The 24173-nt window shown below is 42.6% G+C and overlaps 1 protein-coding gene across 3 annotated transcripts in view; it reads right to left on the reverse strand.

Annotated features, from left to right (window-relative positions):
- PIK3AP1 (phosphoinositide-3-kinase adaptor protein 1) overlaps positions 1 to 24173 on the reverse strand; it is an 81487-nt gene that overhangs the window by 30921 nt on the left and 26393 nt on the right. For all 3 annotated transcript variants that reach the window (XM_032231838.1, XM_032231836.1, XM_032231839.1), the window contains exons 6-9: positions 20634 to 20763; positions 14951 to 15147; positions 11489 to 11678; positions 4907 to 4987 (exon numbers count right to left, since the gene is read on the reverse strand). In XM_032231838.1, the coding sequence (XP_032087729.1) occupies positions 4907 to 4987; positions 11489 to 11678; positions 14951 to 15147; positions 20634 to 20763 (598 nt within the window). The remainder of the gene's footprint in view (positions 1 to 4906; positions 4988 to 11488; positions 11679 to 14950; positions 15148 to 20633; positions 20764 to 24173) is intronic.

Below are 24173 nucleotides of genomic sequence, written 5' to 3' on the forward strand. Positions count from 1 at the left end.
GTCCATATGCTCTCAATGTATATACAAACAATAAAGTGATAGATCATAGATCATAGTTACAATGATTAATCATAATATATAACAATGAGGGATAAATCATAGGTACCAACAGGAGAATATATTAGAAAGATGAGAAGATGAGAAGGATAGTATCAATATGGCCTACTACATGGGTAAATATATTTAGGCCTACGAGAGTGCTGTGGAAATTAGTGTTCAACAAAGTGATGGCATGGGAAGGGGGACTATCTTTGTGTCTAATTGTTTGGCATGCAATGCTATGTAGTGGCATCCAGAGGGGAGAAGCTGAAATAGTTAGTGTCCAGAATGAGAGGGGCCTGTAGATATTTTCTCAGTCCTCTTTCTGGTTCGTACAGTCTACAGATCCTCAATGGAAGGCAGGTTAATTGCAATTGTTTTTTCTGCAGTTCTAACTATCCATTGAATTCTGTACCCGTCCTGTTTGGTTGCTGTGCCAAACCAGACAGTTAAAGGGACAAATGACAGATTCAATAATTCCTCTATAGAACTATATCAGTAAATCCTTGGGCAATTTGAGCTTTCTGAGTTGATGCAGGAAGAACATTCTTTGTTGTGCCTTTTTAATGATGGTTCTAAGGTGTCTGTTTCAAATCCTCGGAGATAATAGAATCTAGAAACCTGAAGGTCTCTACTGTTGATACTGTGTTGCCTAATATTGTAAAAGATGGTAGAATAGGAGAGCTTCTTCTAAAATCTACTATCAACTCTGTAGTTTCAAGAGTGTTCAGCTCCAGGTTGTTCTGGCTGCACCACAGGGCCAGTTGATCCATCTATATGCAAACTCATCATCGTCTCAAATGAATATTGTATCATCTGCAAACTTCAGTACTTTAACAAAGGGATCCTTTGAGATGTAGTCATTGGTCCTTCCGGTGAAGACATGGCTGACAGCTGATACGCCCAGAGTATCTCCTCTCTCTGGACTGTCGTTTTTCAAACTCAACAACAAAAGGAGCAGGCTTCCTTTTGTCTGCTTTATTTTCCAAGTTAAGGAAAGTCCCAGAATCATCCCTCAAGATCTGATAACAGGAACAGCCTGCAAGCAGTTTTAGAAGCTGAGCTTCAAAGATAACTGGTGAGCTGAAGCTGGGAGGCGAGATCAAAACCACATCAATGTTGGATAAAACAGCTGTTTTGGAATTTATTTTTCAAATGGACAATAAGCTGTGCCCTTCATTTCTTAAATAATTTATGAGACTATTATCTTTACAAACTATAGAGGGCAGTTTTTAAGTAATGCTGAACAATATTCTAAAGTTGGTAAAATATTATGCACTATATATGAAAATATGAGAATGAATGCTATATTATTCCCCTCAGCAAAGGAAGCTGAGATGGTTAAAATGTTTCTTTTATCCAAATAGGAAATTATATTCAATTTTGTCTCTAGTTTGAAAATGCTTCCGGATTTTGTGAGAAAGAAAAAAAAAATGAAACCTTGATTCTCTTTTTGTAAATCAGACGGGCTTATTATTATAGAAATGGCCTGTACATATTGTTGTGTAAAAGCAAAAAGTTGTAGTTCTAATGTTGTTACCTTGACTGTGCCAAAGAGAGTTGGAAGTTGCTGCCTTTTTCTTTTTTCCACCCATTACTCTATAACCCCTCTTTTTCCTTTCCTTCTTGCTTTCCCTTCTTACTTTTCCATGTTTTTTTTTCTTTGTACCTTAGGCTTGGATAAACTAATAAAAAAGTTGTTAATGCCGAGATGTAGTCTTGGTATATACAGAGAAGAGTGATGGAGAGAGCACACAGCCCTGGGCAACTCTTGTACTACTCAAACAAGTATTCGATGTGATTTTACCTAGCTTCACCTGCTTCTTCCTATCTGTAGAAAATTTATAATCTATCTGCATGTGTGGTCAGGCACAGCTACCTGAGTCAGTTTAGAGGAAAAGATTTCTGTAATGATGGTGTTGAATGCCAAGCTGAAGTCTACAAAAAGGACCCTTGCATAGGTCTTTTGGGATTCAAGATGTTATAAGAAAGAGTGCAGTGCCATATTGATAACAGCATCTGCTGATCTATTTGCATGGTAGGCAAATTGCAAGGGGTCTAGCAGCGGATGTGTTATGGCTTTTAGGTGGGCCAGCACTAACCTTTCAAAGGTTTTCATAACTACAGATGTCAAAGCAACCAATCAGTAGTCATTCAGCTTCTTGATAAAGGGTTTCTTGGTTTCTTGGGATGATAGTAGAGCATTTGAAACAAGAAGGGACATAACACATATCCAGTGATTTATTTTAAATACAGGTGAAGACGGGGGCTAGTTGGTCACAGACTTTCAAGCAGGAAGGAATTACTTTGTCTGGGTCTGGTGCTTTTCCAGGGTTTTGTCTGTAAAAACAGACCTCACACATCTTTTTCCATGATTACCGGAGGTGGGGGGCTCAGAAGGATAGAGTCAGGTACAGGAGACTTGGCTGTTGTGGATGCACCTGACAGTGATTCCTCTCACACCTGTTCTGACCCCACTCTGTCTGGTGATTAACGCCGACACAGGCTTACTGTTAGACACGCTTTATTCACAGCCCACACACGACGCACAGGCAAGACGTTGGCAGCAACCCAGACTCCCACAGATAAAAGATACAATACAAACAAGAGCTTCTCCAGGTTGTTATGAACGGTTATGTCCTGCAAAAGGTCTCCTCCCAAAGTCTCTTCTTATATAGTCTCTTGGGAGGAGCCAAGCCACAACCACCTGAGCTTGATTATCTCTTATGAGTCTGTCTCTGTAACTGCTGCCTTCGTTTCTCTGCCCTTCGTTGCCTGGCATCAGGGACAAACTCCCTTTGATCTTCCCCACTGCTCCATTGCCTGATGTCAGGGACAAACTCCCTTTGATCTTCCCCACTGCTCCAGTGCCTGACATCAGGGACAAACTCCCTTTGATCTTCCCCACTGCTCCATGCCTCAGGATCCTCCTGGTGGCCAACTAGCCTCTCTGGTCCCTGCTCAGAGTCTGAACCCTGCCCAGGGTTCTCCACATCTTCCATAGCAGACTCATAGGGTCCCTCACTATCGGAGTCCATCAGCAGCTCCAACGGCTCCTGCTGGGCCACAACACTAACCTATAGTCAAACACATTCAGATCATCTGCCAGTTGCTGATTCCTTTCAGCAAGGGAAGAAGGTTTGCTATAGTCAAATATTTTTAAGGCGTTTCCACACATTTACTGGTTCATTTGTTGAGAGCTGATTCCTCAGCTTTTTAGAAGAGCTCCTCTTTGCTGCCCTGATCTCCCTTGTTAATACATTCCTGGCCTGATTGTACAGGATCTCCTTTCTTATAAGTTTTGTCTTTAGCACGGTGTAGATGTATGAGCTTAGGTGTGAACAGAAGTTTATTATTACTGCAGATGCATAAGGTATTGGTCAGCACACACAAGTCCTTACAAAAACTAACATAAGATGTCACAGTGTCATTGAGTTCATTCAAATCCTCTAAGACAGCTCCAAAAACATTCCCACCTGTGCAATTGAGGCAAGCCTGTAGCTTTGCCTTTTCAGTCCAGCATTTCACTTTTTAATGATTGGTTTTATGATTTTCTATAAACAGGCAAAAGGTGAATTATACAGTGATCAGAGTGTCCCACAGCTGCTCTTAGTAGAAAGCAGTAGGCACTTTTTATTGTTGAGTAGCTGTGGTCTAAAATATTTTTGCCTCTGGTGAGATAGTTGACATGATGAATGTATCTTGAAAACTCTTGACTTACGTTAGCGCTGTTAAAATCTCTTAATACAATGAGTACATATCTCTGTTCAGCCCACAAGATTTGGTTAGTTAAGGTTTGCAGTGCCTTGTTTAAGCAGCCTTGGTGGTATGTACCGTCAGTTAGGATGAATGAAGAGGGGGAATAATAGGATATGCGGTTAATGAATAGTGTCTCTAAGTCCACATCACAAAATTTCTTTAGTGTAGTGACATTTTTACACCATCGGTTGTTAATATAAAAGCAGGTACTGCCTCCCTTCTTTTTACTGGATGTTTCTGCCCTTCTTATCTGCTCTTTGAATCTGAAATCCTGGGAGCCACAGTGGCGCAGGGATTAGAGTGCAGTACTGCAGGCTACTTCTGCTGATTGCTGGCTAACTGCAATTTGGCAATTCAAATCTCAGCAGGCTCAAGGTTGACGCAGTCTTCTATCTTTCCAAGGTCAGTAAAATGAGGACCCAGATTGTTTTGGGGGGGGGAGCATATGCTGACTGTAAACGGTTTAGAGACGGCTGTAAAGCGGTATATAAGTCTAAGTGCTATTGCTATTTGCAAGCTGCTATCATTAATCAAATCATTCAGCCATGTTTCAATGAAGCAGAGGACTGCCAAGTTAGAAAAGACTGAGTTGTTCCACTTTAAAAGTAGCAGTTTATCTATCTTATTTACAAGTGAGTGAAGATTAGTTAAATGCAGAGAGGGGAGGAGCGATTTCCTTACCCTATGCTTCCTGAGTCATTGTAATATGCCTCCTCTCTTGCCCTTCCTTCTCCTTTTGTCTCTCTTCTTTGTTTCTGCTGGGCCAAAAGAGATAACTGCTGTTCCCTCAGTCAGAATTTCCTCTGCATTTGAAAAGAAGGGAGGACTAGTCCCAGAAAGCAGCTTGTTATTTAAAGTCCACTGATATTCAAAATTTCATCTTTTGAGTATGAAATTTTCAGTAACAGAAAAGAGAAAACATCAAAATTGCAAGAGAACATTTCACTGAGATTGCTATCGGCATCTTGAGATTGCAGTATAACAAGATAATACCGCAATCATACTTAGATTGTGAGGGTGCTGATAGATCTTTGCCAAAGAATAACATGCAAACCAATTGTTTCCAATTGTAATCTTGCCTTTTGGTTAAGTTTGCTATGTTACTTACCTTCTAAGAATCTGCGCATCATATAGTCCTTGGTTGTCCGTGAAAGAGGATTATTAGCATCTGACTGAAGCATTTCTACATCTGGAAAAAATGACCACATATGTACTTAGTTGACTTTGCAAACATACATATTAAATATATGTGCAGCTTCCTATATTTTATTTTGTTTAGATGAGGAAGGATTCCATAAAAGCTTGGCCATCAAAATATCACACGAAGGTTATATGTTTACAGGAATTTCCATTGCTAAGGGAAGTTGTAAATTGTAAAGTACCACTACTTTGCTTAGCAATGGGAATTCCTGCAGTTCCAGTTGTTGTTAATAGAACTCCATACTTGTTAGGCAGCTTCCTCCTGCTTCCCACAAGTAAAGTCAGTGGGAAAGATGGCAGGATGTCTCAGGCCGACAGGATGTCTCAGGCCGGCAGATAAATGGTTGCTGCAGGAAAGGAGGAGTGCACAGAGGAGGAGGATTGGGGTTGATGATTGAGTGTGCAAGGGGATGTGGAAGAGATGCTGGGCAGGTTGACAAGGTGCACTACGATGCAGTGGTTGGGAAGAGCATGTGCAGGTGTAGAGAGGATGTGAGAAACTACATAAGGGTGTATAAGAGCCATGGGAGAGCCAGGGAGGGTGTGCAGGGATATGTGGGAATCACCACAGGGGTCAGGGAGGGTATATAGGGATGCACAAGAAGTTCCATGTAGGAAAGATGCCCATGAGTGATAATGGGTGTGTGAGTGGACAGTATGACACCATGCGGAAGGGCTGAGAAGAGTGTATGGGTGGGGCAGACTTACCCCAGTGATTTGTGACCTTCCCTGCCAGCTTCTCCATTGACTTTCTGGGAAAACTGTCAGGGAAGTTTGTGAATGGTGATCATGTGATTGTGGGTGCTTGGAAACTGGTCCTAAGTATGAATGAGTTGCAAAATGCCCAGATTGTGAACACATGACTGCAGGGATGCTGTGATGGCTGTAACTTCAGCGACCGGTCATCATTCCCTTCTTTCACTACCATTAGAGCCTTGAACTGTTGCTAAACAAATGGGTCCCAAGTCAAGAACTATCTGTATTTTAAATATAATTTCCCAGAAATATGTAAGTTCTTTGACGATATAGATGAGATCCCTATCCTCCATATAGTAAAAGCTCCTGTAGCATAAATACAGTGTGACACTAAATGTTCCAATAATTAATGAGCAATATTGATCTCCTTGTCAAGACTGCAGAACAAATGTTGGTAAGAATATCAAGAAACTATTGGAGATAGATAGGAAATAAAAAGAGTTGGAGCATAGGCAATGTTTCAATTCCAATGGATGATAATGTGCCAAGGAAGGAACAAGGGATTCTGGAGGTGAACTGTTGGCTCAAGGAATGGTGTCAATAACTCTGAATGGCTTACAGAATTAAAATATACTTAACCCTCACACACACTGGTACTCAAGGTTAAACAACGGCTCAACACACCATTGATGATAACAGCTCATCTGCTCACCATTAAGAAAAAAAATGGATTCCTGTACCATGGTCATCTCTACCTGTAAGAAGGGCTTCTGGCAAGAGAGAAGGTTTATCTCACAAAGACAGGGAAGAATATCTTTGGAAAACATCTGTAAAAGACATCTAGGGAGCTTTAAACTAACTGGAAGGGAAAGGAAACCTTAACTTGAGCCATACCTATAACACAAATCTGAAAAGAGTAAACCTTAGGACAAGGAAGGAAGCGCTAAAGGGCTCAGATGCCTATACCCAATGTGCTATGTATGAGCAATAAATAGACAAAACTTGGTCCTAGTAGAGAAATAAATATGATATTGTAGATATGACTTAGGTAGGATGGATCACATAATTAGTATTCAGTATTAGAAGAAAAGTATTTCTTCAAAAGAAATAAACTCAACAAGTCATATCTAGAATATCATATTTATTTCTCTATACTAGGATGTTTTGCTTATTTATTGCTCATACACATTGCATTATATGTAAAGTATGATTACACCTGTACAAAAATGTATCACCCCAAAGGACGAAAACCCCTACTAAAAGTGCCTGGCTAAATAATCTGGCTGCTAAGGAATAAAACTCGTCAGATGTAAAGGTCCCTTTCAACTGTGAATTATTCCGTGATCAAGCTTGTGGAAAAATTGTCACTGCATCGCTTAGAAGCAGCCAAATGATACTTCTTTCTGTTGCTAAACCCTCCACTCTTATACTCCAGACTTCAGTCCAGACTTTATGGATAAATATGCCTACCTCACATCTTTTCTGTTTCCCACGTCTACCACACTCTTCCTTAGGAAAAAGAGTTATCAATATCTGTTTAGCTTAGTTCCAACCACAAAGATGCAAAAATGTGTGGTCTAAAAGTCTAGCCAAAAACTAATACTATGGTATCAATGTACAGGTGGTCCTTGACTTATAACCATTTGTTTAGTGACTGTTTGAAATTACAATGACACTAAAAGTGCCATTTACAAAAACATGATTTATGGCCATTTTTCATACTTACGACTGTTGCAGCATCCCCATGGTCATATGAACAAAATTCAGACTGTTGGAATACAGTATTCATTATTTTGTACAACTACACAGCGGTATTCAGTAATGATATACCATATTTTTTGGAATATAAGACGCTCCAAAGTATAAAATGCACCTAGCTTTTGAGGAGGACAACAAGAAAAAAAATCTGCCTCCCAGCCAATTTGCCTCCTTGCAGCAAACAGCAAACAGCCTGTTTCAGTTTCAGTTTAGCCGGATTAGCACAAGGGGGAAAAAATCTGCCTCTGCTTCCCAGCAATTTGCCTCCTTGCAGCAAACAGCTGTTTCAGTTTCAATTTCAGCACAGCCTGATTAGCACAAGCAACTGATTGTTGGTTGGATCGGCCTCCCAACGATCAGTTGTTTGAGGCTGCAGGGGTTGTTTCAGCCGCCGCACTCCGTTTTTGGCCTCTGCATGCCCCATTTTTCGCCAGTTCCTGGGGCAGAGATCGGAATGGGTGGAAAATGGGGCAGAGGTGGCAATAGGCTATGGCACTCCCTGCAGCCTGAAACAACTGATGGTCAGGAGGCCAATCCAACCAACAATCAGCTGCTTGTGCTAATCAAGCTGTGCTGAAGCTGAAACAGATTGTTTGCTGAAAGGAGGCAAATTGCTGGGAGGCAGGGGCCAAAGGGTGGGGCCCCGTGGGTGGGCGGGACTACATTTGATGTATTCACCCTCTTTTAGGGGGGTAAAAATGCATCTTATACTCCAAAAATTACGGTGTATACTTCAACGAGTAGATGGCAGTGTTGCAGTTAAACAGAAAAGCACATGTGGACTGTGCACTGTTTGTTCTGCAGGGCTACATACTGTACAGAATTTCTAACAGGTTATGGGCCCAATCATAGCTGGTTATAGCAAATAAGCGCAAGATGACTGCAACAGAAGCTTTCATTTGCAAATCTGACAAACCAGAAGTATCAGCCTTGGAAATTCAAGATGAAAATGCTGCTAATAAGAGTGCCTATGGAGATTCTCAGTCATCCAGGTCATGGTTGTCCCAAATGTGCCTTTTAAAGAGACAACTGGACTTTCTGATTTTTTTTTGAAGACTTTGAAGTCTTCAAAGAAACGTCTTCAAAGAAAAACCGGGAAGTCCAGTTGCCTCTTGAAAAAACACCTTAGGGATGCTAATAAAAGTATGATTGTGGAAATGCATAAATAAAGTTAGGCCAAAACACCCTTCAGATGAGTGGATAGAGAAAGATCAGAGCACAGAGGCAATTATGACCACATGCTATCATCAAAGTTAACTACCAGGAAAATCATCTGTGAAAACTCTATATCAGCAATGGCGAACCTTTTTTGGCTCGTGTGGGGAGCGCAGGGGGGGGGCATCTGCAGGTGTGCCGCACCCATAATGCAATGCACGATCCCCCCAGTGCACATGCTTGCACTACAGGCGTTCCCCCCCATTTTCTGCATGCTTGGAGGGTTGTTTTAAGTGCTTTGAATGCTTCAGAGACCTTCAGGAGGCTTCCCTGAAGCCTCCGGAGCAGTCAAAACGACCCTCCAAGCAAACCGGAAGTCCGTTCCCAAACTTTCAGTTTGCCCATAGGGCCAGTTTTTTGCACTCCGGAGGCTTTAGGGAAGCGCATGAAGCCTCTGGATGGCCTCCGGGGAAGTGGGGGAGGCTCTTTTCGACCTCCCTAGGCTCCTATAAAGCCTCCTATAGAGCCTGGGGAGGGCGAAAAATGGCTTTAAAAAAGGGTGAACTCAGCTGGCCAGCACGCGCATGCGCGTTGGCCAGCTGACAGGGCAGCGCCTCGCGTGCCCTAACAAATGGCTCCACGTGCCACCTGTGGCACGTGTACCATAGGTTCGCCATCACTGCTCTATATTAACTGTGTGAATGGAAAGGCTCCAAATTTGAGCCATCTTAACATTTTTGGAAGCAAAGCCAAAGTGCACATCCCAAAAGAAAAATGTACAAAATGGGATACTTGAACAAAGGATGTTGTGCTTGTGGGATACAGAATTCTACACCAAGACACAAACAAAGTAACCATCGGTAGAGGTGCAATTGTTGATGAAACTTCAGTGTGTTCAAAATTTCATGAAGTAACACAAATACTTCAGACTGAGGGAAATTTCACATCAGTGTCACATGAAGATAGGCAACAAAGTGACATAAAAATAGAAAACAACACAGACTACCAAATACTGTAGAAAAAGAAAACATGCCACAAGAGGCTTCAATCAGGAAATCCCCAGAAGCAACAAAGGCATCCAAGCCAAATCTGTCCTATGTTGCTTACAAATCATTAAAACCAGAGCCAGATTCATGGGATGTATGAGATGCAAAGACTTCCAACCCATGAGAAACAAAAGTGGATAAGAGCTGCAGTGAAGAGATGACATCTCTTAATGAACTGCAGACATGGACATTTTCAGTACTATCTCATGGAATAACATCAGGAGTACTTGTTGAGTGGGGGTGTTAGAATACGGTGTTCATGAATTTTGTACAACTACAGCAGTATTTAGTAGAAATAGATATTCTTCACCAGTAGATGCCAGTGTCATAAGTTTGTAGTTGCATCTATGGTACACTCTGCTAGGGGTGTCAAATTCCATCACATCGCAGGCCAGATCATGATGTTGTTTGCCTATGCGGAGCTGGGATGGCTATGGCCTCCATGGACCATAATTGGCCTGCAGGCCGCCAGTTTGACAGACCTGTCTATGCTTTTTCGTTCAATAAAAAGTTTTCTGCTTCCTTGTCATAGTTAAACATAAAACCACATGTGGACTGTGCACTGTTTGTTCTGTAGGGCTATACACAGAATTTCTAATACTTATTGTCATGGCTGCATCTCATCTATCCAAGCTTCATCCAAGCTTTTTTGGGGGGGGGGGGGGAGATTGGAATGTAAGGAATAAGGGGAGCCCGGCTGAGCCTTGTAAGAAGCTACAGCCAACCAAAATCAACTAACAATATGCAGAGCTGGGAACAGAGCACCTGTTTCCTAAGCAATAGACAAGCACCTGATTGGACAACGGAGGGGGGGATGGCGGGGGGGGGGGGGGCAGAGGGAACTGTCCTTTGTGTTGTTTGCATGGGAAAACCTCAGATTCAGCTTATCCCAGTTCTGTAACTATTTAAGCTTTAGTCAAATATAGTCTTGGCAAAACAAATGGCCAGGAGTCTTTCTTTGCTAGATGACTGAGTGGGACAGTTGACATTTGGCAACTGGCACATATTCATGTGATCACTTTTGCAACTGTGTGTCATGCAGTGATAACAGGAAAAACAGATTCACTTGACAACTGTGTTACTAACTTATAAACTGCAGGGTTTGCTTAATAACTGTGGCAGGAAAGGTTGTAAAATAGGGCAATATTCACTTAAATGTCTCACTCAGAAGCAGAAATTTTGGGCTCAATTGTGGTCGCAAGTTGAGAACTATCTGTATTCTTTGTCCTATGTTCCTCCATATCCAAACTTGAAGTGCAATATTGTAAAGAATACGGTCTGCCAAACCACAAACTATAAATATAACATCTACTACATGAATATTGCTGCTTGCAGGTAGGAATCTATTTTTCGGAGTATAAAACACACCTTCCACTCCCCTACAAGAGCGTGGAAATGTTGGTGCATCTTATAAACTGAATACAGCCATTTTTGGCCTCCCGAAGCATTTGTGAAAAATGGGCAAAAACCGGGCCAAGGGGGAAATGCCCCCATTTCGGTGAAAAACGAGGGCGTTTTCGCTTTACCCCAGCCCTGCTGAAGCCTGCAGAGTGCTCCTGGGGGCCTGGGAGGACAAACACTTTTTTTTTCTTACTTACCTCTTCAAAATCTTGGTGCGTCTTATACGCTGGTATGTCTTATAGTCCAAAAAATATGGTATGTTCCCTTTTTGCTTTTTTGCTACTTACATTCCCATGCAAAATTAAATATGTTTTAACTTTACATCCTATGTACAAAATAGCCACATTTAAAGTGACAAGAAAGTTTAGATTAGCATTAATCAATAGCCACCATCGCTTATATAATGAGATAAATAAGGAGCATTGTATATGTACATAAGTCCTCTGTAGAGCTGGGAATCAAACCACCCATGGATTCATAGAGTTCTTCATCACAACTGGGGTTCAGCGAACATTTCATCAGAAGGTCAGCCGAGACATGAGCCATGGACTCATAAATAGAGCCATCTTCCTCCCCCTGCATCAACTCCTCTTTTATGTGAGATTTGAGCATATCTGCTGTCTCCTGCAAGATAAAGAAAAGCAAATGGTTTCTGTAGCACAATGACTGCTTGATTAATTCAATCAGTTCAAAACATGGTCCTTCTAAACCTAATTTAAAGATAGCAAAGTGAAACCCAGTCTACAAGTGTATCATGTATAAAACAACAGAATCACAGAATAGTAAGAGACACAAAGATCATCTAGCCATGTGCAAAGTGTTGGAATCAGTTAAACCTTTCATGAGAGATGATTTCTTAAACACCCCCAGAGATGGAGAACCTACAACTTTCGTAAGTAGATTTATTCCATTGCTGTGCAGTTGAGTGTTTTGTTGTTATTGTTGTTGTTGTTTTGGTTTGCATCCCTTAGAAAAAATTATGGCTCCTGGCAATTTCCTAAACCAATCCCTGTAGCCGTGATGGCGAACCTATGGCACGCGTGCCAGAAGTGGCACACAGAGCCCTCTCTGTGGGCACGCGAACCATCGCTAGCTGCTCTTCCGGGTTTTGTCATGCACACGCATGCCAGACAGCTGGTCTAGTGTGCATGCACGTGGTGGCCAGCTGCTCTTCCGGGTTCCGGTGCTCCGGCGCACACACTCCAGTTTCAGCACTTGGTGCCGAAAAGCTTAGCTATCACTGCCCTATAATTTTTTTGCCAAGATTTTAGAAGTAATTTGTCATTATCTTCTTTCTATGGCTGAGAGTGACTACCCCAAGGTCATCCAGCTAGCCTTGGCCTAAAGTGGGATTAGAACTCACTGTCTCCTAGTTCTAGCCTGGTGCCTTAACCACTACACAAAAATGGCTCTGTATAGATCTTATCATCAGGAAATTGTATTCAAATAAAATCTTGGCAGCTGCAACTTATAGCTGTTAGGTTTGGTTCCGGTTTTTGTAGTCATGGAAAATAGTTCTGGACCATCTTCTCTGTAACTTCTCTTTATATACCTGAACACAGCTACCATATCTCCATTCAGTCTCATTTCTTCCAAACTGAACATCTCTAGTTCCTTCAACCTATCAACATAGGGCATCGCTTTAAGTACTTGTATCTTCTTCGCTATTTTCCTCTGAACTTTCTCTAATCTAATATCTATTTGGAAATACAATGCTCAGTTCTCTGGTATTTATTATTTGTGTTCAGCTTGTTGTCAGTGATCACCTCAAAGTCCTTTTCTAATTTGTTTACAAGCCATGTATTCCCATATTATATAGCTGTCCTAGATTTTTTTCTTTCTAAATGTAATATTTTAATTAAGAAAGTTTACTATATATTACATCTTCAGAATATTTTGGTTACAAGAATCCAATGAAAGTTTAATAAAACTGTGTCTTCCAGTTCTTCTCCTTTTCAAAAAGATACTAGATGACAGCTGCAGTGTGTGTATTGTAAGAGAAGGTAAAAGTTCATAAATTGTTTATACTTGTGGTGCTGAAGGGAGAAGTCATGTATGTATGTATGTATGTATATGTATTCGTAGATTTTCACAGGTGTAAGTATACTGGTCTTGTTGTATTCGGGTCTTTTCCCGTGTAAGATTGAGATTGTCTTGGCAATGTTTTGGCGAGGTCTCACTCGCCATATTCAAGCTGGTGTTTTGGGCTTAACCCATGATCGAAGCTGCTGTCCCTCTACAAACCTTGGGGGAGGGGTGGAGTGCTGGCCTTGTTTCAGCAAGATTGGATGTGTGGCTGTATCATGATTGGTAGATTGGTGCTGGCTGTGTGTCCGTTGTTGTTTTGTGTTTTAACGGCCTGGGTGATGGGTGAGGCTCATATGTTGATTAGGGCTGATTTCCAGATGTCTGGTAGGCAGGAGGTATCATCACATTTATTCATGTTGTGGGGGTGTTTCTTTATGCCTAGCCGACAAAGACCACCTGAAAACTGAATTACACACTCTCACAAACATATTAATTTCTAACGGATTCCAAAGAAAAACAATTGCCAACCTAATCCAAAGGTTTAGGTTGGCAATTGTTGTCAACTGTGTCTTGTTTTTCCCACAAAAAAACAAGACACAGAACAGGACAATGGCATCGCCCTCCTCCCTTACATCAAAGGCACCACAGATAAAATCAGCAAAATTCTCCACAAACACAATATCAAGACAAGGCCTTTAACATTGACCAAAAAATAGCCAACATCTTAAGAAACCCCAAAGACAAAATCCAGCTAGAAAACCAAGGAGTCTATGAAATACCATGCAAAATCTGCCCTGCAACATACATAGGACAAACGAACAGGAGAATAAATGCATGCATCGCAGAACACAAGAACGCAGTAAGAAAAAAAGAAAAAACTTCCTCCCTTTTCCAGCACCTTAAAGCTACAGGACATGAAATTAATTTCGAAGGAACAGGTTAATCTCCAAAACTGAACACTTCAACAAGAGAATTATTATGGAAGCTATCGAAATAGAGAAACACCCCCACAACATGAATAAATATGATGATACCTCCTGCCTACCAGACATCTGGAAACCAGCCCTAGTCAACAAATGAGCCTCACCCACCACCCAGGCTGTTACAACACAAAACAACAACGAACACACAGCCAGCACCAATCAGCATCAATCTACCAATCATGACACAACCACACATCCAATCAATCCACTTGCTGAAACGGGGCCAGCACTCCACACACACCCACCAAGGTTTGTAGAGGGACAGCAGCTTCAATCCCCCAAAATAAGACCTCTCTGGATAATAAGCCCAATCAGGCTTTTGAGTGCATGCATTAAAATAAGCCCTCCCCTAAAAATAAGTCCTCCCCAAAAATATTGCAATACAACAGCAGCCATGAGGTGACCACAGTTGCTTCCTCCTGTACCTCAAAAATAATAAGACCTCCCCGAAAATAAGGTCAAGCGCTTATTTCGGGAGTCAAAAGAAAATAAGACCCTGCCTTATTTTTGGGGAAACACAGTATATACCCCATAATGATTATGCCCACATCAGTTCCTCTGTGCTTCTTCAGAATCTATCTAACATAACCCATACATATTTTTTCCTATGTGAAAACTGAAGTATCAAATGTCTCTAGATCTAATTCTAAAAGTCCCATTTAGATTAATGGTGATCTGTTTTTCAAATTATTATTTCATTACAAGAATAGCACCTTCATCTTCTGGAAAACTCAATATTGTTCACATGTTTATTATTGTAGAATAAGACCACATATATATCACTGAAACCTTCAAATCTATTGTTTCTATATGAGTCATGAACTGTTAAGTTTTAGTCCCAATACTTTTCTTCCCATTATAGCAGAGAGAGAGAAATATTTTTACCACATATTCATCAATGAATTGGCGGAGATCTTTGAAGCCATACTTTTCAGCAATGTTGTTAGGATAGTGACCATACTTGTTGGCAACACTATAAGCCTGCAGAGCTCCTGGGCATGTAAGCAACAGGGCTGTGAGATTTTTTAAACCATATTTTGCAGCAAAGTGCAGCAGAGTTGGCAACTCTTCCTCTCTTTGACCTGAAAGAAAAAGGAGGAAAACACAATTTTTTATACAGCTATGCCACTGGTGACAAATTAAATAATGGAAATGGCCTAAATCTAATATCATTTTTTGTTTATCATGTGCCTTGTCCTGCAGAATCCCTGTAAGGATAAGATTGCCAAAACAGGTCACATGTGGCATTTGGGGGGAGGCAGGGGTCACGGCTACTCTGCAAGATCTGATAAAGCACTTACTAGAATACAGGCAACATACAAGAGTGTTGAACATTATATCAGTTCCTAAATATAAAATGAGTCATGTGCTGATGTACAAAGCTGTCAACTGATATATTGCCATGGGTGACTTGGGCCAGTCACTCTCCTTTGGACCAAATCACTTCAACACTGATTGTTGTGGAGAAAATTGGAGGAGGAAAGAATATTAGATATGTTCATTACCATGAGTTATTTATAGAAATAATAAAGGCGGGGGGGGAAAAATCTATAAATAAAAAGTGCTAATCTTTCTTTCTGATCATTGCCACTGCTGCCTTTTATTACAATAATTAAACTTGCCTATTAAAGCATGAATTGTTAAATACCATATTTTTCGGAGTATAAGATGCACTAGAGTATAAGATGCACCCAGATTTTGAAGAGGCAAATTTAAAAAAAATGTTTTTGCACTCCCCGGCCCCCAGGAGCACTCTGCAGGCCTCCCAAACCTCAGCATGCCCTGTTTTTTTGTGAAAAATGGGGCATGCAGAGAGTTTGGGAGGCCTGCAAAGTGCTTCTAGTGGCCACGGTGGGCAAAAAAGAAACGCATGGGGGCTCGATCTTCCTAAAGGGTAAGGCTTTTATCGATCTCAAATCTGCTTTTGTCTACCCCTCCCACGGCAGGGAAGGAGTAAATATCTCTCTCCACGCTTTATTTTCCCCCCCCTTCCTCAGACCAGCAGTGACACGGAGCCGATTGGGCCAAGGAGCGGCAATCGGCTCACTTCTTCTCTTCAGCGAGGAGGGAAAGACACGCGGGGGCTGCTGAATGGCCGCTGCCATGCTTGACCGGGAATGGCCCATTGGGCAAGGAGGGGTGGGGATCCCTTCCATTTCGATTAACAGTTCGTTGCAGTGGCACCTGAGTGGTGAAAAGAAAACCCAAAGAAAATGACCGCGCAAGGCTGCCTCCTTGAGCAGCTGGGCTTGTTCACAGCCCTCTTCGCAACCCCACTTCCTTAATCTCGGGGCAAAAGCAGGTGCCAGGCTCCAGGGAGACTCCTGACCTAGCGCTCCCGCATTCCGAAGGTTCCTTTCTATCCCACACTTCTTCCACTAGCCATGTGTCACCCAAAAGGCTGTTACTGCGATCTCCGCTGCCTGGAACTGCCCAAGAAGGGGCTGGTGAAGTGAGCACTGCAGAGATTACAGTAACAGCGTTTTGGGTGGCAGCGCGGTGATCTCAGGAGCCAAAGCCTTTGAATCAAGCTGGATTGTACCCCATTCCAGGTTTTTAATTTCCCAATCTAGCGTCCTGAGAAAAGCCTTCGTGCAGAGGAGATCGGTCCTCTTCACTTGCTTCATCCTCTCCACAATCCGCCCAGATCTGTCATACAGCAAAGAAATACAGCATAAGCAATAAGCACTGCATGACAGATCTGGGGAGATTGGGGGGGCGGGGTGGAGGAAGGGAAGAGAACCAATCTCCTCTGCACAAAGGCTTTTCTCAAACCTACCCAGCCCGTCACTAGGGCAGAGAAATGATTGTTAAATTATTTGCCCCACCTCACCCCTCCCCTCCTTGCCATACATGGCCTTGGGTGCTTTTGTTCACCCCTTTCTCTCTCTCCCCCTCTCTTTCTCTCTCTTTTTCTCTTTTTTTCTCTTTTTCTCTTCTTTCTCTCTGTGTCTGTCTCTATCTGTCTCTCTCTCTATCTTCCTGTCTCTGTCTCTCTCTCTGTTTCTCTCTTCTCTCTCTCTCAGAAAGCCAAGGCTGGACTGATCCGGCAAGCTCTCCTTGGCCTTTGAGGGGGTAACATGTCAGACTCCTCCTCCCTGAACATTTCTGCCAGATCCTGTTATTTTCTGGGGATGGTTTGGGTCCCCAGCGGCCGATCTGACCCTGCCCTTGAGTGTTCTGGGCCCTTGGCTCCCATCTTCTGTAGAGAGGCTTTCATGACTTGGTCATGTGGGGGAGGGAAGGGGCCTCTTCCCAACCTCAATATTCTGTTTCCCCCTTCCCACCATATCGTCAAGCCCCACTTGTCCAACAAGGCTAATCCCAGGATCATGGCTTCGGTCATCTTTGGGACAATCACGAACCGGACCATCTCCCAGTGCTGACCCATCTCCAGCTTCACAGATCCAGTCAAATGGATTACTGGGGGCCCTCCTATTAGTGAGCCATTGACTTGTTCAAACCTCATGGTCCTAGATCACCTTCTCGCCCAGATTCCCAGCCTCAGCATTGGGTGCAGTCTTATTAAGCATTGGGTGCAGCCTCAGTCTATTAGGGCCTCAAACTCCCCCTGAGCTCCCAATTTGGGTGCCATGATTCTCACGGGGATTGCAAAAGGGTGGATGGGTCTACTCACTATCAGGTCTCTTTCTCCCTCATCCTCACTGTCATAAGAGGGGGGTGACTGGTTTCCTTCGGCCAGAGTTCCCTCCCACTTAGGCAGGAAAGAGGGGACCTTGACAACCTGGCCTCACAAGCTGGATTTCTCTGGTGGCTTCTTTGGCAATTTTTTCAGTTTTGCCATTGGTCCTGCTTTTGGTTTACATGCGACTACCAAGCATTCGGCTGCTTGATGCCCTGGCTGATCACATCGGAAGTACTGGATGGGGGCTTGGCTGTGGCTGATCGCCTCCCGGCTGGTAGGCATTCTTGACCCTTTCACGTCCTCGCCTCAGCATCACTCCTTAGCCTGCAGACTGATAGCTCCACATCTAGTTCTGTGGCAGCCAATACCACTCTTGCAGTTGATTGGGGAGGCCTTGGTATGCACAAGCCTGTCACAGGCCTCTGTCAAGGCCTTCTTTGAAGTGGTAGACAAGCATCCATTCTGGCCAGTGCCACAACCACCCCTGATCCTCCGGAACTCTCAAATGTATTCCTTCACTGGACGTCTCTTCTGCTTTAACTCCCGTATCTCCCTCTCCACCTGTTGGGCTTTCCCCTTGTCTTCAAATCTCACCCTCAGCTTCCCCAGGAATCTTGCAGCATCTCTCAGTTCAGGGGCATCCTCCTCGTTGAGGGTAGCCACCTATTCTGCTGCTTCCACCTCGAGCTTGGCAGTAATTGCACTCACCATCGATCTCTGAGTTGGGTAGGTCAGACAGCAATGGTCTAGGTGAGCCAGGACATTGTCAAGGAAGATCGCCGGACAGTCAGGATTCCTGTTGAATGTCACAGCTGGGGAGGGGGGTAGGGTCCATGTGGTGGAGTGGCAGCGGCCAATATCCCGGGTGTCATGTTCTGAGGGGGGAGGAAAGGAGCCTGATACCACCTGGGGCTGTGGGGGAGGGGCTGTGGTGGCTGCCAGGATGGGCTGACTGCTCCTGGTGGCTGCTGGGGGCCCTGGCCAGAGCCCGGACTCACTGTTGTCACTACTGCTGTAGAGGATCAGAGGCTTCTCCTGGGGCTTGTCCCTGCCACCACAGCTCCCTGCTGTGGTGGAGCAGCTCACTCCAGGCTCCACCCCTCACTGTCAGTTGAAACTTCGGACTGGCAAGGTGGAATCTGACAGGAGGACTCGGGCTCCGTCATCCTAGAAACGGCTGGGTGGCTTGATGGATCACCTCTTCCGTTACTTCCAGCCATAGCAGATGTTCCATACCCCAGATGCTCGTGTGGTCAAACCACTCTCTCAGCTGCTCTACTGAAGACCTCCAAGGCACGGTCAAATATTTCCATTCCCTCAGCTCATCCCAGTCTACTGCTCTCTTTTCCCTCGACTGTGGGGGCTGGGCCCCCGTGTACATGGGTGCCACCAGGAGGAGCTCATTTTGTGCTGCTCCGGGGGCCCTCCTCCACCAGAATTCATCTACTGTGAGGAAGGGGCTTCCCCTGATCGCTGTTTCCCCTCCCCCCCGTGTCTCTGTCAGGTTCGGCTTCCCCAGCCACACTTTTGGTCTTGCGATCACCAGTGGGGCAGTGTTGCTAGCTTAGTCTCCCACTTGCATCATTACCAGTTCCTCCACTGGCTTGTCAGTGGCCTCTTTCCTCTTCTTCTCAGCCATCTCTTCTTAAGGATTTCCCTTCCTCCTGAATTGACCGGTGTGGAGGGCAGAGGCTCAGGAGTTCCTGAGGTTTGATGGGTTTTAGGAATGTTGGTTTAATGTCATGGTTCTGTGTAATGCTACCAACCAGTGCTCCTGTGCTGCACAGCTGACTACTCACCTCACTGCGCAGTGGCAGCAGTGGGAAGAGGATTTGCCATCCCCGCCAGCGTTATCCCATCCCAGGACGGTATTTCACTTGTGCATGCATACGCGCGCGTACGAGAAAGAAATGAGAGAGAGAAAAGGGGAGAGAAAGAGAGAAGAAAATGAGAAAATGATGGAGAGAGAGAATGACAGAGAGGAAAAACAGAGAGAAACAATTGAGAGAGAGAGAAGGGGAGAGAGAGAGGGAGAGAGAAATAAAAGAGAGCTGGAGGGAGAGAATGAGAGAGAGGGAAAAGAAAGGGAAACAAATGAGAAATGGAAGGGGGAGAGAAAGGAGGAGAGAGAAAGGAAGGAAGAGAAAAAAGAAAGAAAAAAAGGAAGGAAGGAAGGAAGGAAGGAAGGAAGGAAGGAAGAACTCTCTCAAACCTATGACGAAAGCAATGGCAAGTTAGATCTCTTGCCATGAAAACTACAGTTTGCCGGAAGGCACAAATTAGAAGCAAGTCTGATTTTTTTTTAAAGGAAATAACAGAGATGGCAAAAAATGCATCTGAAAATAAGATTATTTATAATTTTGGATAATGTATTATATTGTCAAACTCAAATGAAATCAAAATATATATGCAAGTTAATTATGAAAAGATTACAGAGATGCAATTTCCCACAATTAATAACTTTATTTTGGATTTGGTATCATATTCCATGAGAAAGAAAGAAAAAGAGGGAAAGGGAAGGAAAGGAAGAAGAGAGAGGGAGAGGAGAAAGAGAGAAAAACAGAAATAAGAGCGAGGGAGAGGGAAACCCATTTCCCCCAGAAAACACTGAGAGACATGAAACCTGGGTAGGCATGGCTGGAGGTGGTGGTTATGTGACTGGGTGGGAGTGATGTTGAGTTGGTCACGTCCAGCCAGGTTTTGTTATTCCCAGTGTTTTCTTTTCTGTGGGAAACGGGTGCAAATGGCTCCTTGAGTGTTTAAGGTTGCAGACCCCTGCTCTAGTTGTTAGGATTATGCAGGACAGTCACACATGCCCAACTTTTTCATATAACATATGCTTTTGCATCATGTAGTAGCATTTGAATTTAGTATAGTATCATTCATATAGGCTTTTTTTACCCAAATCATGATCATACTTACTAGAAATATTTTCTTCTTCCAATTGGTTGATTCCTAGGAGGTGCAAACCACTGGCAGGAAGGTTTTTTTTCAATGATTCTGTGAGGATTTTGTCCAGAGCTTCTGTGTTATATGGTACAATCTTAAATGCCTGGATGTAAGAAGAGAACAACCACCAATTAGGTATACCCAGCACTGGTTCTATGTATTAGGATTTTGTCTGTGACTTTAAAAAAACTTAAGAAATTATTAGCATTTAATAATCTTAAAACAAAATGATGATCATCAATCACCATACTGTACTCAGCTTAATTCACCTGGGTAAATTAAATGATGTTGTGGATGTTCTTTCAAGGTGCTTGGAGGCTGTGGGAGGCTTGATGGAGAACAACAGGCTTCAACAGAACCTGGTAAAATGTATGGCTCTGTGTGGTTGGGTCCTGTGTATCTGGGGGGGTTATCATTTTTTGTCTAGGATGGGGCTGCTTTGCCCCAGGTAGATCCATTCATGATCTGGGGAACGTCCTGGATTCACATTTCCTTCTCAAGGCGCAAACAGCAGTCATGGCTAGGAAGGCCACACCAGTTGCATTCCTTCCTATATTGGAGGCCCTTCTCTCAATCATTCATGCACTGATCATCTCCTTATCAAAGATTCTTTTATTACATTTTCATTTTCCTTTATACAATCACTTAAATACTGTGCGGTTAAAAAAAAAAAAGAAACAATAAACAACTCATAACACTTCTATCCTACATACACCCTTCCTTCTACCCCTCCAACTTTCATTTCCCCCTTCCAACAATCCCCTCTTCTACTTCCCTTCCCCCTCAGCCATTCCTTTCTCCCCTTCCCACCATCTCACCCTCCTTACATTCCCTTCTCACTCCCTCTTAATTCCCCCCTCTTCTTTCCCTCTACACCTCACTTCGGTGTATTTCTAGTATTCATTGGTCTATTTGTTTTATACTAAAACAAAAGAAAAATAAAAGGAAAAGAACGAAGAAAAGAAAAAAAAAGGAAAAAAAAGCAACAGTATCCAAGTGCATTCATTGTTCTGAAAATTGAGTCTATATTTCCACCCTCCCCCCCCCACCCACCCCCTGAACCCCCCTACCTGACCCCCTTCCGACTTCCCAGGTCCCATTCCCGGCATCGTTCTTTATCAAGCAAAGTCTGGAGTATATTGAAACCAAATAGATTAGAAGTTACAAAATAAAAAAAAAATAAAAAAAAAGAACAAAAAAGAAAAGAATAATAAAAAGAAAAAAAGGGGGGGAAACCCCCCCCCCAAGAAAGAGAAGTCAATATACTCTCTAACATTAACCTCAGCTTCTCATTATTTTTAAAATCTTAAACAATATCTTTACCTGCTTCCGCATATAAATTCTATACCTCCCATCCTGCCTTTACCCGTGTCCGCATATATATTTTATCCTCATCCATTGCTCCTCTCATATTTACTCCACCCTCATGTAGACTCTCCAGATAATCTTTCTTAACCTTGTATTCAAATAACAATTTATACAAAAATCAGCTTACATTCTGGATCAAGGTAATCTAATTGAACTTTCACTACCCTTCCATCTACCCCACGCCACCCGACTCCATTCATCCCAAACCACAATCCAAAAAAACTACGATCTCCGCTCTCCTCGCCCCAAAGAATAGATCATGCGCAGTTTAAATTAAGATTCAAACAAGTCTTATATAAGTCCCATACAATATTTGTCCAAATTCAGCACCGCTTCTTTCAGTCTCAATATCTCTTCATCGGTATACAGCTTTGTCATTTTATACCAGACAGGAGTCCTGAAATTTTATTCAAATTAAAAATTTAAGAAGTATTTTAAAGGCATAGCTGGATCTTTATTCTTTACTCTTCTGCCCTTCCGGAAGGGGAAAGCAACACCCTCCGCCTTGTAGCCACATGTCCCGCTACTTATCTTCTCCTTCTCCTTGTCTTTCTCCAAGTCCGGGTGAGTCAGGAAGTCCCGCCTTCAGAGTTTTGTTGTAAAAATCTCGGGCTTCGCAAACAGAATTGAGACGATATTTTTGGTTCTCAAATGTGACTGTGATACCAGATGGCACTTCCCATTTATATTGTATCTGAGAATCTCTGAGTTTTTCAGTTAAGAAAGTGTAGTCTCTCCTTGCTCTTAATATTTGAGATGGTATTTCTTTAAAAACAATCAAGTCCTGTCCATCGATTCGCAGCCTGTTATTGTAGAACTTCTGTATTATCGCATTTCTGGATTCTCTTGTGGTGAAATATATAATTATGTCCCTCGGAAGCTGTCGTTGTTTTGCTACACACGAGTTCTGGCGATAAATTTTTTGAATCTGCCAATCAAAGTTAAATCCCGGACTTCCCACCGAACGTCTGAAAGCCTCAAAAAAGGTCTGTTTCAAGTTCTCCTGTTCCTTTTCACGCAATCCTCTGACTCTTATTGCAAACGCAGTCTTATTGTAATTTATCATAACGAGTTGTTTTTGAGCATTTTCAACTTCCTGTTGTAACGTTTGAATTTTAGATGTCAAATTAGAATTAGTTTTTTCCAAAAGTTCCAATTTGTCCTCCATTTCAGAAACATAATCTGTCATAACAGTCATAACTCTGATCGTATCTTCCCTTGTTTGAGCAATCTTGGCGTCCAGTTTATCATATAAGTCCGATAAAAGTTGTTTAGTTTCCTGTCTGAACTCTTTAAGGGTTTCAAAAAGAAATTCTTGCGTTAAGAGATCTCCAGTAGAGGGCGTGGGAGGCAAGGGCAGCGATTTTGTAACAATTTCTTGAGATGTATTATTAAGGAAACGCTTAGACTGCTTCGATTTGGGAGCCATTATAAAAAACGCACAAACAAACAAAGTCTCTGCTCCCCTCGGTTTTAAATGGGATGCTATTTATAGACTTTTAACAGTTAATAAGGAGAAGTCTTCAGGAGAATAGAGCTGATTGAGTGTGTCATACATCAAACGCAGAAGCTATAAAATCGGCATCTTGTAACGCAGCTGGATAAGAAAGCCTTTTACAAAATTGAAGCTGGTATTTTGAATAGTAATAAGAAAAAAATTTACAACTTCAAGTTAATATTTGGTTTTAAAGCCATTTCAAAATTTATCTGCCTGCAGTTAATAAAACTCTATTGCCTGAATATGCAGCTTTAAGTAAAGAGGCTTTTATTTTGAAGTTTAAGGCTTGGCAGAACTTTCAGTGAGTAAACATTGTAACAAGACCGTTCAGCAGATTCATCACCATTTAACTTCCAGATAAGCAAAGTTAATGAAGGAGTAGAAATGAAACTAATTAAAAAGCTTCTGCTGGCCTATTGTGAAACCAAAACATATGATAAGCAATCTCTTTTGTTTTGAATTCTTGTGAATTCTTGTGAGGATTAACAAAAAGTGTTCATTATTACCGGAGAAACCAGCCTGCTCGGCGCCATTTTAAAAGCCTCTAAGTAAATAATTTTTCGGAGGAGAAAAAGAAAAGAAGCTAAAATGTTGATAAACAATTATTGTCCACGGAAATGGATTCAGCTTGTGATAAGATTAAATCA

The sequence above is a fragment of the Thamnophis elegans genome, chromosome 15 (genome assembly GCF_009769535.1).
Source record: "Thamnophis elegans isolate rThaEle1 chromosome 15, rThaEle1.pri, whole genome shotgun sequence".
Classification (NCBI taxonomy): Eukaryota; Metazoa; Chordata; class Lepidosauria; order Squamata; family Colubridae; genus Thamnophis; species Thamnophis elegans.